At 37.8% G+C, this 20,536-nt stretch overlaps 1 protein-coding gene across 1 annotated transcript in view; it reads right to left on the bottom strand.

The window, feature by feature from the left end:
- LOC117317147 (F-box only protein 9-like) overlaps positions 1 to 5,272 on the bottom strand; it is a 33,974-nt gene extending 28,702 nt beyond the window's left edge. The window contains exon 1 of the mRNA XM_033871943.1: positions 5,145 to 5,272. Coding sequence (XP_033727834.1) covers positions 5,145 to 5,147 — 3 coding nt within the window. The 5' untranslated portion in view covers positions 5,148 to 5,272. The remainder of the gene's footprint in view (positions 1 to 5,144) is intronic.
- Positions 5,273 to 20,536: the final 15,264 nt, after the last annotated feature.

Below are 20,536 nucleotides of genomic sequence, written 5' to 3'. Positions count from 1 at the left end.
GCTCCTTCCTGTTACAATTATAGATATCTACATGTATTAACTGTAATAATCTTAAGACATGGATAATTCGATAAACGTCAGGTTTATTCATGAGGTGATTACAGTGCAGCATTCATCATGGCGGCGTCCATGTCTGTAATAACATGTGCTTTGGCGGTGCCTAATAGCCTAACCAAAATATCCGGAATGGACGTAATATCCGGAATTATAACTAAATTGTATATATCATTACATCCCTTCACCAAGATTAGAATCATGGATCACCAAATGTTCACTGTTAATTCTGGACATAGTATGTAATTAACTGATATCCTCCTATTGAAAATTAAACTGATAAAATCTTATTGTTAACCAGTCTTTGTTCTTTCTATCACTTCACTGTATCTATAGGTAATCCTGAACAAGAACCTTTACTTAAAGTTCGTGTATTAAAATGAAACTAAATTCAAAACTTGAACTATTCAAAATTAACTGTTCAATAGAAAACACTTTTAACACTGTTCAATGAGTCTTTGTGGCTTATTAATAGTTCTTCCCGATCTGGTACGGTCTGGTTGTAGAACTGGTGCTGGTGTGACATCATCATCGAGATCAGAAACATGGGTCTGATCCGGCTCATCATCTTCTACTGGTCCATGATGGTTGTTTACGCTATCATAAGTGTTAACATCTGGAACTAATTTAAGATGTTTACGATTTCGACGAACCATGTATGACCTTGGACTGACTTCGCGGACAACTGTAGCGCGATCTGACCAAGACTGTGGTTCCTGGACTCGAACCTGGTCACCTGGTGCAAGTTTAGCTTGCAACTTGACATGATTGCGTTTATCATAGTAGTATTTTTGACGCATCTTTTGCTCTTCACGCCATCTAATGACCTCTGCAGTTTTGTCAGTTTCTTTAACTTTGACAGATTCAGGTAAGTTTGACTTGAGACGTCGACCCATCAGTAGCTCAGCTGGTGATAAGCCATTTTCTAGCGGTGTGGTTCTGTAAACTAGCAAAGCTAAGTGAACATCCTGTTCACTTTCCTTACATTTTTTCATAATGTTCTTTACGGTCTGTACCGTTTTCTCTGCAAGTCCATTTGATTGCGCGTACCTTGGACTACTGGTTATGTGTTTTATGTCCCATTCCTTTGTAAAGTCCTTAAATTCTCTACAACTGTAGCACGGTCCATTGTCACTGGTAAGTATCTTCGGTATACCGTGGCGCGAAAATATGCTTTTTAAAGCATTGATGACAGATGTCGCTGTCTGATTTGGTAGTAACAACACTTCTGGGTAGTTAGAGTAACTATCACACGTCACGATATAGTCTTTTCCTTGTAATGAGAACAAATCTGTTGAGACGTGTTCCCACGCTGATTTAGACACTGGTGTAGGGTTCAGTGGTTCAGCTTGCTGTTTCATCGCATATTTCTGACATATATCACAGCTCTCCACCATGTTGTTGATTTCATCATTCATGTTGGGCCAAAATATGACTTCCCGGGCACGTTTTTTACATTTTTCTTTACCTAGGTGTCCGTGATGAATTTTCATCAGCATCTGTTTCCTTAGTTGCAGCGGTATTATGATACGAGTTCCTTTGAATACCAGTCCGTTCAACACGGTTAGCTCCTCGCGGTAATTCCAGTATGGTATCATATCGGACGTACAATCACGTCTCTCATCTGGCCAACCTTCAACTATTACTCTAGATAGTCGGTTCAGTGTTCCATCCTGTTGTGTGGCTGTACGTATTTCATCCAGTTTAGTTTCGGTCACCGGTAATGACTCATAGATACAGTTCACATACATTTCAACATCAGTATTCATAGCTCTTGTTGTTACATCATGACCTCCTTTCACAGCTGCTCTTGATAGAGTGTCTGCAGTATACATATATTTGCCTGGCGTATGAGACAATCTAAAGTCGTACTTCTGTAACCTCAATCTCATACGTTGAATCCTGGGTGGACACTCATTAAATGACTTGGAAAATATTGCAACTAATGGTTTGCGGTCTGTCTCCGCTTGAAATGTTGTACCGTAAATGTACTGATGTAATCGCTCGCATGCAAATGTTAAGGCTAGAGCTTCGCGTTCAATAGGTGCGTACCGACTTTCACATTCTGTAACTGTCCTCGACGCATAGGCAACAGGGAGCCATTCATTTTCATGTTTTTGAAGCAAGACTGCTCCTAGTCCCTTCTGGCTCGCGTCTGCAGATACTCGGATTTCTCTGGTCGGATCATAAAATTTGAGCACAGGCTCTTGGGAAACTAATGTTTTCAGTTCATCAAAGGCTTTCTGCTGAGGTTGTTCCCATATCCATGCATTGTCCTTGACAAGCAATTTTCTAAGTGGTTCTGCCCTGCTGGATAGCTCTGGTACAAATCTTGCTAAGTAATTAACCATACCGAGGAATCTCTGTAGTGATTTTTTGTCATCAGGCTTCTCCATCTCAACAATAGCAGTAACCTTTCTGTTGTCGGGTTTGATTCCTTCTGATGTTATCTTATCACCAAGGAATGTGAGCTCTGTTACTCCAATCATAGTTTTGTCTCTGTTTAGTTTGAGGTTGGATTTTCTGGCTATCTCAAGCACCTGTTTCACACGCTCGTCGTGTTCCTCAATCGATGTTCCCCAAATGATGATATCATCCATAGATGTATCTACTCCTGAAAGGTTTTCAAAAAGTGTATGTATAATTCTGTGGTAAATTTCAGGAGCACATGAAACACCGAATGGTAGTCTCTTAAAGCGGTACCTTCCGAAAGGTGTTATGAAGGTGCACAAATCTGAGCTCTCCTCGTCTAATTGGAGCTGCCAAAATCCACTCGAGGCATCTAATTTTGAGAAATATTTTGCTCCAGCAAACTTGGACATGATTTCCTCTCTCGTAGGGAGTTTGTAATGTTCCCTTCTGATATATTTGTTCAGATTCCTTGGGTCTAAGCAGAGTCGAAGTTTTCCATTGGGTTTTGGTACTATTACAAGTGCGTTTACCCATTCTGTAGGTTTTTCTATTTTTTCTACGACTTTCATTTCCACCATTTTTTCCAGTTCCTTTTTTACTTGATTATGTTGCGCGAATGGAATTTTTCGACAGGCTTCAATAGTTGGCTCCGCATCAGCTACTATTTTGATTGAAACCTTTCCTGGTAGACAACCTAATCCTTGAAATACCTCTGCATAGTCCCTTTCAATGATGTCCTGTGTGAGCTTTTCTACTTTCACTTTCGGTTTCTCAGTATCAGTGTTCTTGTAATTCTGTGTCTTTTCCACTGCAAGAACTAACTGTACTAGCCCCATAGTTTCACTACTCTTTCTTCCGATGATAGGCTTAACTTGTCCTGGACATACAATGAACAATACATTATATTTCTTGTTCTTGTGTTTTACTTCACATACACATTGTCCTATAGCCTCTATGTGTCCTGCATTGTATGCTGTTAGTTTCACTTTCGTTTTGTGTATCCGGGGTTTATTCCTCATTTTATCAAACTCTTCTTTGGGAATGATATTGACATCCGAACCTGTATCAATCTTTAAGGGTATGATGTTCCCTTGAACTTCTAGTGGTGCTATCCATGTACTGGATTGGTTATTCTCCACAGAGTCTATAAATAACTCATGTTCAAAGTTCTCAACCACATTTACTTGCTGTTGTGTCTTGTCTGTATATTTCTGTTTAGACTTACACGCCTTAGCGAAATGGTTTCTTTTTCCACATTTCCTACATGTTTGTCCTCTGGCTGGACATAGGTTCCCTCGGTGTACCATAGCACAGTACGAACACGTGTGTGACCTGTCAGTGTGAGAGCTCGAGGCAGTTGCCTTTTGAGACGACCCCCCGCGGCCACGACTAGAATGTCTACCGGTTCCTCTCGCTTTACCCCTCGATCTTATGTAGTCTACATCTTGTTCCTTGCTATCAGTCAATGCTAAAGTTTTCATGTGTTTCTCGGTCATAGATGCTGCTTTACACAAATCAATGCATTTTTGTAGACTCAGGTCACTCTCGCGTAATAACCTTGCTCGGAGTCCATCACCTCGGATTCCTTCAACAATTTTGTCTCTCAAAATACCATCTTTCAATTCACCAAATTCACAATTTTTGATCAGTATTCTCAGTTCAGTTAGAAATTCATCAAATGTTTCATCAGACTTCTGTGACCTACTGTTGAACACGTGCCTCTCGTATGTTACATTTTTCTTCGGTGAACAATAACTAGCGAATTTCTCTATCAGACTAGCTATTTTGTCTTTCTCTGTATCTTCAAAAGTCATTGTATTGAAAATTTCTACTGCAGTCTCACCTGCCAATGTGAGGAACGTAGCACATTGTTTTTTCTCGTCCATCTCATCTCCAGCGGTAGCTGTCATGTACAATCGGAACTGTTGTAACCATCTTCTCCAATTCTCGGAGACATTTCCATCCAACGACAGAGTCTTCGGTGTAGGTAACTTGTGTTCCATCTTCTGACACCATGTAATAATCTTAAGACATGGATAATTCGATAAACGTCAGGTTTATTCATGAGGTGATTACAGTGCAGCATTCATCATGGCGGCGTCCATGTCTGTAATAACATGTGCTTTGGCGGTGCCTAATAGCCTAACCAAAATATCCGGAATGGACGTAATATCCGGAATTATAACTATATTGTATATATCATTACATTAACCAAGATCTTTAAAAAACTTGTCCATTCAATCCTCACTTCTTCCCGATTCGGTAATTCTTAATCCATCCATTTCGGATGGGGGGGGGGGGGGGGGGGTTCTTACTTCATTTCGGGAGGGGGTAATTTTTACTCCATTTCGGGGGGGGGGGGGGGGGGGGTTGTTAATTCTTACTCCATTTAAGGGGGGTAATTCTACTGCGGGTTTTTTCCTGATTTGTTTTAACTTCAACGAAGTCGAAAACTTCAAACAAGCTCTGCTAAAAGCTGTCTGAGTATATATGCACATGTATGACAGTAAAGAATATCTCGAGTAACATTACAAGTTACCGTAAGTTGTTATCGAACATGTGGCTAATGACGGACTGACCTGTTACAATGTTGACATGATGTGCAATATTCTGCAAATTTATATGAAAGATAACAAATGCCATTTCATAGACTATGCACCCTCGGAAAGATGAATTACCATTGTGCCTGAATGTTCGTGTCCTCAGGCGAATAGATCTCGGAAAGAATAGCAGATAACCCAAATTTTAAACATCCTGGCTCTTTTCACCGCTGCCATTTTTCCAACTGAGAATCAACAATACTACTCGGAACATTTCGGACGTTTAAGTGAGGATCAACAATACTACTCGGAACTTTTCGGATGTTTAGCTATTTAATACCGTTATTAAATTTACGTCTTTAATACAAATCAGCATAAAACACAATTAGAAAAGATAACGACTAACAACAATAGGTTATATAGATTCCAAAAAACATATTAAGCCTAAATTAAAGCGGCACTTTCAAACGATAGAAATCACTGCACTATGAAAACTATGGAAAACTGGCTGTGAGTCGGACCCTATAAGCGCGTTACGGTATGCACTTTCAGATTTTGTTTTATAGTTAGACTGAGAGCTATCTCTCTTTCTCGGTTGCAGTTTTACCAGAGACGTGTATATCACAGAGACTCATGCGCGAGACTGGAACTTTCTTTATCCTGCAACTGCCACCGCATTGTCGGAATACACCAACCATATATATATAGTATTAGATCTAGGCCTACAAATGTATTTGCTGTAGATCTATGGCATTGACGGAAAACAGCTACAGTAGCTGTATTTTTATGGAACGCCAAATTAACATATGTTCAATTAATTAAACATATAGAACTTCAATTGAATTGAAGTGAACCTGTCTGTAATTGCCATTGAACTAGTTCAGTTCAATTAGAGATAGGTACAATTCAATTAGAGATAGGTTCAAATCAATTGAAGACAGGTTCAATTAGTCTTATTTAAACCTATTTTAATAAAATTGGGGTGAGGACAAAACCCGGATGCACTCAGGCGTGAAGAGATTTTTCATAATATTTTGGATATATTAGGACATATCTCCGTTATTACTGAATGGAATTTTGTTCGGACACCAGCAGTAAAAGGGTTGATTTATCAGCTTTAAAATGGTATAAGTTATATTTAACAGTATCAAAAACTAGAAGTGAAAGTGGTGGCCGGAATGAACCCATATGAAATAAAAATGTCAATATTTACAACTGTTTTCGTTATAATAAATACCAATATCTCAAATGATACTGAACAGATTTTTGTTCGGGAACCACCAGGAAACGGAGAATTTAGTACTCTTTCATATGGTATAAACTGTTTGAATACATGTTCGATATTACTTGCAAAAGTGGTGGCCGGAATGAATTGATGTGGTGTGAAAAATTGATAAAATCATCAAAGTTACATGTAAACTTCCATCTTTATTGGCCCATAACTCTTTTATTACTTAACCGATTTCTGTTCGGGACACACCCTAGAAAAGATCATTTTATAGGCTTTAAGCTGATATATTTTTTATTAATATTCATTACAAATTCGGTGCAAAAGTGGTGGCCGGAATGAACCTAGGTGAAATTCACGGACGCCATTTTGAACAAAATGTGAATGTAAAAACAACACAAGCTACATTGTAAGTTCTGTAATATAAGGGAAGTAACTCGGACAGGGAAAAAACCTATAGAACTTTTAGCCAATTTGTTAGAATGTTACCAGTCTCTGCGACGTGCACGCAGTTCTACTTAAGAGCCCGTTTTTATTTATTTATTTATTTTTAAGTTTTTTATCCCTTTATTTTTAATGAGAGTTAATATATTTTCGCCTTATTGTTTTATTTAAATGAATTTTTACAGCCTAACTTTTATTATTACCGTAAATACTACAAAGCTGAAGTTCGATTGACGGAGTATTAACTGTATGATTTGTTTTTATGCTAAACTGTCTAGAACGGATATATCTCCATTACTTGTTTGAAAACTTGAAACCCAGTGGTCTCTCTTCCATTATGGTGAATTTAAACAGAAGATGAAACTGCAGATTGAAAAGTTATTTGGTTTTTCCATTTACATTTATTTGAATCATATACTGGAGCTAAGTTTGTCAACTGAAAACCATTCAAACCAGGAAATTGTTTGGACATTATTGATTGTCCTGCATTTATAATATCAGAACAAATCCATTCTTTATTGGAAATTTTAAGTTTATGGCTTTTAAGTTATTTACCCATGGGTTTTGTAGCGACTCTGTGCTATCTGCGACTTTACGTGTTTTAACAAGTCGTACATTGTCTTCGCTAATATTACACATATCAGAATCTTCTCACTGAAATCTTAATTTCTTTTTGGAACAAGTGGTGTCCCTTTTTCACACCACATCAATTCATTCCGGCCACCACTTTTGCAAGTAATATTGAACATGTATTCAAACAGTTTATACCATGTGAAAGAGTACTAAATTCTCCGTTTCCTGGTGGTTCCCGAACAAAAATCTGTTCAGTATCATTTGAGATATGGGTATTTATTATAACGAAAACAGTTGTAAATATTGACATTTTTATTTCATATGGGTTCATTCCGGCCACCACTTTCACTTCTAGTTTTTGATACTGTTAAATATAACTTATACCATTTTAAAGCTGATAAATCAACCCTTTTACTGCTGGTGTCCAAACAAAATTCCATTCAGTAATAAGTGAGATATGTCCTAATAAATACAAAATATTATGAAAAATCTCTTCATGCCTGAGTGCATTCCGGGTTTTGTACTCGCCCATAAAATTGTACCTATACATGTACATGTATTCAATTAAATTGAACCTATATCTTATTGAATTGTACATATCTCTAATTGAATTGCACCTATCTCTAATTGCATTAAACTTATCTTTAATTCAATTGAACCTATCTTCAATTACATTTGTATTTGGGGGAAAAGTTCAATTAATTGAATACATGTTAATTTGGCGTTCCATATATTATGGAATATTTAGCACGTGCGTCAATTCGACTTTCCAAGTGAAACAACGTTTCAAAAGCGAACATATTTTCATCATTTTGACACCGTTTCACTTCAAAATCTGTATCTGTATAGAACTGTATCTGTATCGTTACGTCGACGGTCCCAATTCTGGTTTTTACGCCACGGAGAGAGGGCAATGCCTGTATTGGCACTGCTGTCATAGGGATACTTTGAATATCTCGACTGTTTTGGCGCACACAACCGAATCTTCCAAATTATTCCAGTCAACTCCTGTTGATTTGTTGAGGCTCGTTGTACTTGGTATGGTTTACTGTTGTTGGTTGCATATTGTGTCCACAATATGTTTGTTGATATAAAGCCATTTGCCCAAGTTTCGTGGTGTTCTGATGCCTCTTTTAGGTCTAGATTTTTGGAGGAAATCAGATGGTGGTATGGCTGGTACTTTTTGACATTTCATACCTTGTTGTTCTGAATTTCCAAATCGCTCGATCGGTCAGACGTTTATAAAATACTTCATTTTATATTAGAAAACGGGCACTTTCGAATTCACGTGATGAGGAAGACACAAATTATCAAGTTATTCAAGCTGTGGGTCAAAATTTCCCAAACGGTACAAAATTCTCTATTTTTTTCTAGTGAAGTGAAGTTTTATCTGTTGAATGATATATTTTCCTTGACACTTCATACATGGATGTTCTTAATTTCAAACTGATAACAAATACACCATTTTATTTATTAGAAAATGGGTACTTTCAAACACAATACGTTCTATTTTACAATAAAATTGATTCATTGTGAAGGCACCTGAGTGAAAATACATTTGTACGTTAATTGGCCAGCTCATGTTACAATAGATAGGCCCAAGGTTGTAAAGATATAATTGTAAATACGTGGAACTCTTTTACCTCAACGATATGGTTGAGTGACCAAATGTAAACTCATTCAAGTCTAATCTCATTGGATCAACCACCCCAACGAGTTTTATCTGGTGTGTTATCAGGTATATTGTGTGTATATAATTATATATCCTCTGTGTAACCGTGAGGTTGCGAAATTAAATGACAACACCAAGATGCGTCAAAAGAAGCTATAAAACAAACTGATAACAAAATAAAAGTATACATAGACTAAAGCAGAAGAGTCTATATTATCGACTTCTATTTATACATGTTTTGACAGTATATATTTATGTTTCATAATGTTTTTAAGAAGAAGTTGTTTAAAGATTTAAGCATATTTGACCCCTATGACCTTGAATGAAGGTCAGGGTCATCTATTTGAACAAACTTGATAGCCCTTCATCCCCGCATGCTATAGACTCAAAGGGTCTGTTGGTAACTGAGAAGTTGAAAATGTAAATTGTTTACGACGCACGACGCCGGGCAAAAGGCGATCACAATGGTGAATTGGACATGTTAATTAGAGGCTAGCTAAGATAACCCGTGCATGCCGATATTTCTGAAATTCAGAATGTCTGAAATATGTGTTGTTCACAATGAAGATAATCCAGTAATACTCACATCTTAACATGGTCCTCTATATTTGTGTGAAGTTTTATTGAAATCGGTCCTGCGGTTTAGGAGGAGTTGTCAGGACAAATTTACTGTTATGGTTCTTATCGGAAAACCTGTTTATAGTGACCAGATGCCATAGCAACCATAATTTTTAGAAAAAGAAAGTGGCATGCATGATCATTAATATGTGTGTGAAGTTTCATTGGAATCGGCCCTTCGGTTTAGGAGGAGTTGTCCAGACAAAGTGTGTCTACAGACAGACGGACGGACAGACAACCTGATTCCAGTATACATCCCTAACGTCGTTGCGGGGGTATACACATTCATTCCGTGAAATAACAGAGCATGTCGATATTTAGCCCGAGTTTTCTCTGGCCCTGTCACCTACACCAGACGACCAGCTTGGCAAGAAAAGCCAACAGGTGTCCAGATCTGAGTTACCTCCCCTTACACCAGTGACTAAATGCCTGTAGAGTCGTCCAGTAGTATTGGTTGTTAGTTGTTGATGATGTACTTTAAGTTTTGTCATAGCTCACCGATCTGGACCGATAGAGTATAATAGGTTTTAAGGTGATGTTTGATTGAAATGATTTTATTTGATCAATTAAGGCGTTAAGTTTAACTAACGCCATCTAATACCTCTTCTACCTCATTGAGGCTTGAGGTGAAATTATTGGAGCATAAAATATCAAAACGAAAAAAAAAAAAAAAAAAAATCAGCGCATGGTAAGATATAGAAATACCTAAGATCATTTTAATTGAAAAGAAACTTTGTTAGCAAGTAAACTTGTTGGAAAAACGCCTATTGTGAACGTGCTTATTCATGCTGACATACTGGATTAGCTTTCGATAACTGTTTTTACGAACACATTAATACTTAATATATAAACCGTACAGTAGGTGTATATATAAGTACTCAAATAGCGAGGGGTTACACGCGGTTTTCACACCGCATACTCATCGCAGGAGTCCACTAAAAGTGGATGGCCTCATTGATAAAACTGATATATCGTCTATTCATATTTTTATTTTTCCTTAAGGGTTAGAGTTATGGTCCATAGCCTCATTATAGGGGTGAATGCTCAAATCTAAACTGATGCTCTGTCTAGGTATGTATTTCGGTTAGGGTTAGTGTTCATACCCTCATTTCACGAGGTCACGTATTTTACAAAAATCTCGATTCCATGAAAAAGATAACTTTGTCGAAACACTTAAACAGTATTCGTGTCTTATTATTATTATTATTTAAATTATACCTCGCAATAAACATTCCTAAGTGTCATGCGGTGGTTGACAGTTAATGTATGGACATGTTGTATTTAATGTCTTTAACTATTAAACGTATGCTGGAAGCCATGGCGAGAGCTTATTTAGGAAAACTGATGCCAAATATTTTTGTCGTTGTTTGTTATTTTTCAAAGGTCTCCCTGATTCGCCGGGGGGGGGGGGGGGGGGGGGAGATCATACTGATGTGTGTCTTCATCACTGTGCTTCATTGAGGTAACGAGTGGTATGCTGGCACTATGGAGGATTTTTTTGCTGCCGAATTTTGCGGGGGGGAAAACCCGATAGATGCCATCTTGTCTCACTCTCTCTCTCTCTCTCTTTCTTTTATTAAGAGCTGTCCAGAAAATCCATAAGATTCTGGAGAACGTTGGTATCATCGAAAAATTGTTAAAATACACATGCATATTTTTGTTTGTAAAAACCACACAGGGTGAGGCCATCGTATTGATAATGCATATGGTGTTGAAAAAAGTATCTAGCTGATCAACACCACATGTGGGTATGGCTATAAAGTATATACAAGTAATTCATGGATCTGATGAAAGCAATATAAAAGATTTAGAAAATGGTCAGACATTAAAAGGCTCTAAAAAAGAGAAAACGCTTTGTAAAAAGTTTTGAACAGATAAGAGTTTTTTTTTAAGTTCATGAATTACCTGCTTTGTTCACACACTGAACTCGTCAGACAGGATCGCTGCGCGCTTCAGGCGAAGAGCATATTATATCATCATTGTTCACCTTTTAAGTTCATACTTTATCTTCCTACTAAAGGTTGTGACCTCTTGCAGTTTACTTGACGTTGGATCTAGTATAAGTTGTACTAGAAGATTTTTCCATCTGAAATCATTGAAGCTTCCAGGTCCCAATTCCTTCAGCAGCAGGTTGGCAATTTTCTGCAGCTTAATTGATCTATTTTCTTCCAACTTAGAGCACCGGGTTAGAAAGTGTGAGATGTTCTTGTCCTTGTTTTATGCAAAGTAGGCAGGTCTAATCCGGGTTGTTGTTGATGTTGTTAAACTTTGCAGTTCTGCATTGCAGGTTGTATGTTTTGGTAAATAAGCGTGCTTTGATTTTTGCAGCTTTGACATCTCTTGAAGACGGGCTGACACTCGCCCGTGTATTATGAGCTCTGGACAGGGGCTGGTACTGAAGCGTAAAGATGAATGCTTGCTTTAGTTGTCTAGGCTTTTTTTCTCTTTCCAATGGTCATTTGTTGCCGCTTTTAACATTCTTTTCCATATTGCTTTTTAGGAGGGTATTGGAGGAGTGACCACGCTGATGGTAAGTTGTACTTGTCTAGGAGTCTTCCCGCTCTTGCAGCAAAGACCGAACTGACGTGATTGCACATTATAAGTGACCGGCGGATAGTTTCATTTTCGATAGAGAATTTATTACTGGCAATGTTTAAGAAGAAAGTTAGGATGCTATTTTCGAGGGTTATGGTAATTTGCTCAGCTCCAATTAGAGTGTATACTGCTGTGCGTGTTGTGGCTGAGGTAAGGCCTTAAAATTGTTTAAGAATTTCCCTTTGGACTACCTCGATTTTTCTGTGTCAGCTGTTAATAGGGTCATAACTTCTAGCCCGTAAGTTAGACGTGGAACGGCATATGACCTCCAGAGCATGTGTGTTGTTATTGGTGACATGCCACTTTTTGCATACAAGCCTGCTCCTAGAAGAGCATAGATGGTATTTTGGATTAACTGTGTCTTGCCCTATGTGGATGGATATGTCCTGGTTTTTCATGTTGTTAGTATATACTATTATGTCCGATTTTGATGGGTTGATAATAACTCGGTCCAGCTATGATGATTTACAAGGCCAAACTTGTATTTCATGGGAGCTGTTTGCTAGCAGAGCTTTATCATCAGCTCAAGTTGGACACAATACGTTTATGTCCCATAGATGGGTTCACATTCACGTGCTTCTAATGCTGTTCAGGATATAGAGGTTACACAACGAGTGGTTGTTGGATATGGAATTTATTTCACACGAGTTTTTTGCAACTTTTAAAAAATAACTTACGAGTGTGAAATAAATTCCATATCCAACAATTTCGAGTCGTGTGACCTGTTTCTACCACAATGATATCGGCTTGAATCAAAGGGAAACGTCGCCAAGTATAATTTCGCGTATGCAAATAAAGTGTACTGGTGACGTCTGGGACCCGGTGATGTGACGTCATTAGATTATTGATGACGTCAATAACAATTGCAGCTTGGGTCAAAGTTCACCGTGTTAGCCAATCAAAATGCGTACAGAGTTTATACCACGTGTGGTATAAACAGATTGTTAATCAACAGCTGTAATGATTAACTGATGGTCTGAGAGTTGAATAACACGGGGTATTGTGGTAGAAATAGAGGTTACACAACGAGTGGTTGTTGGATATGGAATTTATTTCACACGAGTAAGTTATTTTTTAAAAGTTACAAAAGACACGAGCTTTAGCGAGTGTTTTTTGCAACTTTTAAAAAATAACTTACGAGTGTGAAAAAAATTCCATATCCAACAATCACGAGTCGTGTGACCTGTTTCTACCACAATAATATCGGCTTGAATCAAAGGGAAACGTGGCCAAGTATAATTTCGCGTATGCAAAAAAGTGTACCGGTGACGTCCGGGACCCGGTGATGTGACGTCATTAGATTATTGATGACGTCAATAACAATTGCAGCTTGGGTCAAAGTTCACCGTGTTAGCCAATCGAAATGCGCACAGAGTTTATACCACGTGTGGTATAAACAGATTGTTAATCAACAGCTGTAATGATTAACTGATGGTCTGAGAGTTGAATAACACAGGGTATTGTGGTAGAAAGAGTTGTTATAAACTTTGTAAAGGGTGGTTGAGAGTTTAGCTCCCTGCTTAGTTCCCTGCTTAAGATGTACTTCCTCTGAAAGGTTGTTTTCCCATGTGACTTTAATGCTGGATTTTTTGTACATGTTTCCTAGCAGGATCCATAGAGCTTTAAAACCTATATGATGAACAGGATTTCAAGGTTAACTGTGTCGAATGCCTTTTCCGCATCAAGCGTCACTAGAAAGAGGTCTATACCGTTGTCTTTAGCATTTATGATTGCTTCTGAGACCATTAGAGCACCCCTAAGTGGTGAGATATCTGATGTGAATCTCTTTGGAGTCGATTTTGTTCTGGGTCCAAAATTTCTTCTAGTCTAGATTTGATAACTGGTTCGAAAACTTTCGAGAACACATTGGTGATTGTGATACCTCTGTAGTTTGCTAGAATATTTTTGTCCTTTCCTTTTTAGGTCATCTGACCCGAAGGGTCAGGATGACCTATAGTTATCATGTTTCATCCGTCGTCGTGCGCCGTGCGCCGTCTGCCGTACGTCGTGCGTCGTGCGTCGTGCGTTAACTTTTCACATTTCAAACCTCTCCAATTCCAATACTGGGATTGAGCTGAAACTTGCCTGAAATGATGCTTGGATGGTCCTGACCAAGTGTTGTTATTTTTCAGGTCGGTCAGAAATCCAAGATGGCCGCCGTGGCAGCCATCTTGAAAAACACAGGTGCCATTGAGCTGAAAATTGGCGAGGGTGTTAAGGATGGAGAGCTAACAAAGTGTTGTTATTTTTCGGCCTCGTAAAAACTTTGACATGGCAGCCATGGCGGCCATTTTGTAACATGATTGCGCAATCACGGTTTTCCTGAACAACACCTATTTCAAACTTCTCAAATTCCACCAGTGGGATTCAGCTCTAACTTACCAGGAATGATCCTGAGATAGTGGTGATCAAGTGTTGTTTTTTTCGAGCTGGTCTAAATTCCAAGATGGCCACCATGGCAAACACTGCCACTATATTCGCTACAGAGAATACATACTACAATGGTATAGGGGTCTTTAATTTGGAGTCAGATGACCGTTAATGCCATTGGGCCTCTTGTTTAGTATTGGAGTAGTATACCTTCCCTCATCGTTTTTGTTATGTCAATTTTATCAAGGAGTTAGAGCTGTGAGGGAGCACGACTGATAGCTCATTTCCTGCATATTTTAGATCTGCAGCTATACCTTTGGAGTCCTGGGCTTTTGCCAGAGTTGAGTTTCTTGATGACTGTTTGGACCTATGCTCTAGATATAGGTTGTATCTTTGTGCTTTTGGATAGCTCTGTTTCCATGATGATATCATTTTGAATCTTTGAAAGTTGCTCTCTACATAAGTTACGGTATGTTCCTCAGGGGCAGTCGGTGTGGCTAACTTCTGAAAGTGCTTGTGCCTTTGCTCTAAGATTGGAGGGGTTCTGAGTAAAGGAGATTATCTACACAGATGACTTTGGTGTTCGCAGAACTTGCAGCCCTTTGTTTATTGACGAGTTTATGAAATAGCTTGCTGTCACTTGATGATGATTCCATGATTTCACGGTTGAGTTGGTCACGCCTGGATGCATAGGCCCTTCGCTGTAGAGCTCAGATTTTCCTTTTGATTTAAGTCTCTTTGTTTCGTAAGATTTTGGCATCTATCTCATTTTTGGATTTTTTCCGATTTGCTTGTATTTTTTTAGCTTCTTTGACGGTTTTAGCTATGTCCTCATTTATGATTGCTTTTCCCACTTTTTTTCGCTGTAATTTGCTTCATGTATTTTGGTATTGCGGCTTCGCCTGATTTGTGTAGCGCGACTTCCAGAACTTGTGGATCTTTCTCAGCACTGTTATGAGGCTGGTTAGCGATGAGCTTATTAAGATCAGCTGCCACGGATTCTTGGCATACGTCCATATTGCATTTGTTCAATTGGGTTTCGGTTCGATGTGGCGCTGTCGTAGTTTTACTCTTATTGAGGTTATAGGTGAAATTTTTATGAAGATTTGTATATGATCCGAGGTGTTTGTAGGGTCCATGTCCGAGATGGATACTGGTTTCTGGAGCTCCCAAGTCCTTGGAAGCAGGAAGTGGTTGATATGTGAGAATGCTTTCCCATTATGGCTGTGGAACGTCGGGGTATCTGACGAGGCAGCCGAGTATAGACAGTTCCTTTTGACAAATTCCTCTAGAGCAAGGTCTCTTGGCGACTGTTTTCTAGGCGGCATTGCATTCAGGTCTCCGGCGATGATAACTAGGTGTGACATCGAGTATTTGTCAAGAATTTCTTGCAGTTGTCCAAGCACATCTCTGTATTCCGACAGGTCGTTACTAGAGGGCATGCACACATTAACAAGTCAGAGAGGTTTGGGGTCAGTAATGATTTCAGTGACAATAATTATGTTACCTCCATATGGCATGACTTTGACAGCTTGATTAATGTCTATATGTCAGAGAGTTTCGACACCGTCATATCCTCTCCTCTTGTTGTAGGCAACTTCTGGGTCCCCGTCATCTACCGCCTTGACTGATGCATTGTAAACTTAACTGATGTCTTTAAGGACATGTTTTTCTTTTGAGAAGAGCCAGTGTTCTTGGATTAATAGAATTTCACATTTAGCCATACTTTCTAGTATATAACTTTCGTTTGACTTGGTATTTTGTATATTCATGCTGCCTAGAGAGATTTTCTGCCTTTCCTGGCTTTTGCCCTGCCTTGGCCTAAAATGCTGCTGTTTGTTTTGCTGAAGCTTCATCTTCAGGTGGGTTTTCATTTGTATATTGTTAGTTTCTACTTGTTGTTGAAGTTTTAGCTGATGTATTTCCATGGTCTTTCTCAGCTTTTCGTTAAAGTTATTCAGTTTAGATGTTAGCATGATTTTAATGCTGTTGTTTACATGCTGCAATTACAATTATTAGAGTTGGTTTGCGAGAAGCAAGCTTGATTCCTTCTGGCTTTGTCTGGAGAGAAGAATTTCAATGGTCTGCCTGAGGTCAATATTTCATTGTTCCATTAGGGGAATACTTGTTCTACATTTGCTGAGTTGTTCCTCAAGATAGTCAATGATATTGGTCTTTGGTTTTGTCTTCCTCTGCTTAAATTTTAACTGTTCTGCGTGTTTTGGAGTTTGTTACATTGTAGACTGCTGACTACACTCTTTGAATGCAGCATCAGAACCCCTCTTTGATGTCACTTGGATGGGTGTCCTGAAATTTGTATGGTGTACTGCCCCAGACAGTCAAAGGGTTTTTCTGTATAGTTTCCTCCTCATCTAGTTGTTGATGAATATCATCATCAGGGCTGAGGGCCTCAGTGAATGGTTTTTATGTCCCCTTGCCAATGGGGTGATGTGGTTGAAGACTGGGGGGGGGGGGGGGGGGGGGGGGTGTAGAGCCGAATTCTGCATCATCCATGGCCCTACAAGGAATACAGGTAAAACAATAATTTGGGTTTTCACTTATGTCTTTTATTTCTTTATAAGTAACCTTTTCACAATGTTTATGATACCATTGACTGCAATTGACACAATCAATCGAGTTTTCAGGGTTGGTTGAGCCGTTTCAGAGTGGACAGACATGCTTTTGTTGTTTTTTGGTTGTTTTTTATTAATAATAATTTATTAACATACATGCAAAGAAAACAAAAACAAAGATTTATAATAATTTACATTTTATAAGTATATTTCTAGATATTACTGGGTATGAACAGTTTTCTATTACAACAAGTCAAGTACAAAGTCCCTTACAAAACCATCTACAATGTAAGTATTGACATGCCATTCTGATTGAAGATATTCGGTGATGTCATTCATGGTCATTCCCATTTCTCGGTGAACCAAGTAATATATACAATGTTGACCACACACTAGATAGTTCAAATGCTGTACTGCAATGGGATTATAAATCCATGTTTTACATTGCTGGTTTAAGAAATTGATATTATCTGGGTCAATATTACAAGCCATGAGACTAGTAACACTTAAAAGACATGTAGGTAATGTACTCCTAGCTTACACCCCTGCACAATGAGGAGAAACGACTTGTAGGATCAGTTCTATTTCTAAAGTATTCATCATGCACTATAATCAAAAATAATTTTACAAGTAATAAGTTACGATCTATTTCTATGATTTCAAATTCAGCATACACCACAACGTTGATGGTATTGGGTAGGGCTGTTCTGATATGTACCTCCAAAGACAAGTTTCCTTTAATTATAAGATAAAATGTGCCCATTTCTGAAAGGTCAGATGTCAGATCAAATCCAAACAGGGTAAAACCAGCGCCATATTCATCCTTTGAGATGTTATTACCCTCGTCACGATACGTTTTGCTAGTAATTGACATACTATGCATGCTATGCACTCTAGTCATGCTAATTCGTACATATAAAATTCACTTCCAAGATTCTGGAAGTAGTCATTTGATTGGCTAATTCATCCAAGAGGTCACCCCGACGTGACCCCTTACGGGATGTTGTTAGATGTTCATGTAACATAGTGAGAATGACAATCTAGATTTTAATTAGATTGTGTTATATGTAATCCCGAACTATTTTCATTTCGTTCCTTAGAAAAGAGATACATTGTATAACACGTGTACGTTACAGATGAGCTATGCCTTTATTAATGTCCCGCTCTCATTTATCTCCAGGCCCACTCAAAGAATATATGTTTTCTAAAATAAAAATCCTTTTAGTGTGTACAGACAGAAAGGCACACCACCAACGTTCGAAAGCTAATTCATGTCATTTTTAAAAGGAAAATAAATTAAGCCGTACGGATGAGTTAAAAAAAAGTCTACGAACGAGATAAAAAGTAGTACGAACACTTCCCCTTTTAAGCTTTCGTACCAATGTGTTCCAATACAGAAAAGTTTTAATGTCTTTGAATGAATACAATGTACATGATTCATGTACATATAAGTGATCCTTTTTACATTATATATTTGAATGTACCAATGTATTGGAATAGAATAAGTCTGTTTGTCAATGAACTTTTTTGGTTTTCCATAGCTTTTTGAAATTCGACACAGGTGATGTAACAGAATGTTACTTTGAAGTAACACTTGAATTAAGAGCTTGTTGATCAGTATTTTGTGAAACCGATGGCGGAACTAAACCCTGACAGTACATCGTAATGTTTAAAAATAGAAATATGCTAGGTAGTCGTTTTCAAGGTATACGTGCCTTTCACACCATTGCGCAATAGCTATGTACACATTTTGTTAAAGGACAGGTACAAACTTGGTAGATTCAATTGAAAATCTTATCGGAGCATTTTACTCTTTTAACAGAAAACTCAAATTATTCCAGAAACGTCATCGCTTTCAGAAAATAACCGCATATTATATTTTAGACAAGAACCGGGATAGTACATGTATGTACCAGGCTGAAATAATAAACAGGATGTAGAGCGATGTGTAACATATAACAAACATGTGATATTTATATAATGACGAATAATCATAGGATTTGTTTGTGAATCTCTTAACAATAGCAGAAATCCTGCAACAAAATGATACTGTATAGGTTAGGTATTGACATTAACGAATATTCTACATAAACATGGTTCTGGATTATTTTTTTCTAATTTTTATTTGCACTCAGAGCAAAGAGGTTATGACTATCAGCCAAACGAAACTAGCTAAAGTCCACAGTGATCTCGACTCGTTCTGGTTCTGGATTCAGTTTTATGCTAACAATGGCAGTTAGTGTAAACCATAGCTATTAAGATAACTATTGATACGACATTGAATTTGTAAAATGCAGTTATTAATAAAGATTAATATTGATGTTGACGGTTGTGAAATATTTGCTAATGAATACTTTTATCAAAGATGAAATGTAAATTTATTGTGTTACGAATCAATTCTGATGGCTATTTGGTAAAAATATTAAAGAAGAACCTTTTAAAGTTAACAAAGACATGTGACTCGTTCAATGTTAGAAAGATGTATTACAATTACCAAATACAGGTATATTGTAAACTATGTTCTAATATTTTATATGTTTTTATATCGAACGGTATATTACGACTCGAATTTTACATGGCTAACATTGATACTGATGGCTGTCTTTTACAACTGTTTCCTAATAAAACTCTGTCCAAAAATCATTGTCCTGCATGTAGATATATACATTATAGGCGTAAGAATCGATTCATAAGGGGCTATTAAATATGGGACCTTGTCTTTTTATACGACTTTCCTCTTCCTTTTCCTCTTCTCTTGATACTGTCCCACATTTGGCCATCGTTGAGCGTTCGCCCTTGTGAGGAAGGCTTTGAGTTCTGTCCGCTGCCCGACACATACCAGAGTCTATACAAATGGAAGTGTTACTCCTGCTTAACGTTCACATTATGTGATTCTAAAACATCTGTAACTAAAAATTTAGTAAAATCATTTGAGTCGATATGTAGACAATAAATACCATTCGATAAGACCAACTATTAGTAATGATCTTGCTATAAAGCAGTCGTCGAGACGGGAGTGTCCCCGTCTGTCTTAGAAGGGGCCTGGACCAGTGTCGGAAGGTCTCATTCAATGAGTCATTTCCCGTCAAACATATTTTATTGGCTTGTATGGTACTTCAGCACAAGGATATTCTATAACAGTGTTCTAAGACTTATTTTCGGAACTGTTAACATATATTGTTTAGAACTATCTAAAGGCTATATGTCTGTAAAACGAGATATAGGTATCTATAACCCATATTTATGCTTCAAACAATATACGTAAGTTTATCAATAAATTTTTACATGTCTCACATATTTCATTTGTTTGATGTTTGATGTTTCTTATGTTTCAGGGTGTAATCATAAGTACTTTTCACATTATAAATATATTACATATTAACAGTTTGTCTCAAGTGCAATCAATAAATGGGTATACTCCTTTAACTCCTTAACGTGTTTTCTAGGTGTCCACCCA

The sequence above is a fragment of the Pecten maximus genome, chromosome 18, assembly GCF_902652985.1.
Source record: "Pecten maximus chromosome 18, xPecMax1.1, whole genome shotgun sequence".
NCBI lineage: Eukaryota > Metazoa > Mollusca > Bivalvia > Pectinida > Pectinidae > Pecten > Pecten maximus.
Note: the sequence above shows the minus strand (reverse complement) of the source record. Positions and strands in the feature narration are given on the sequence as shown.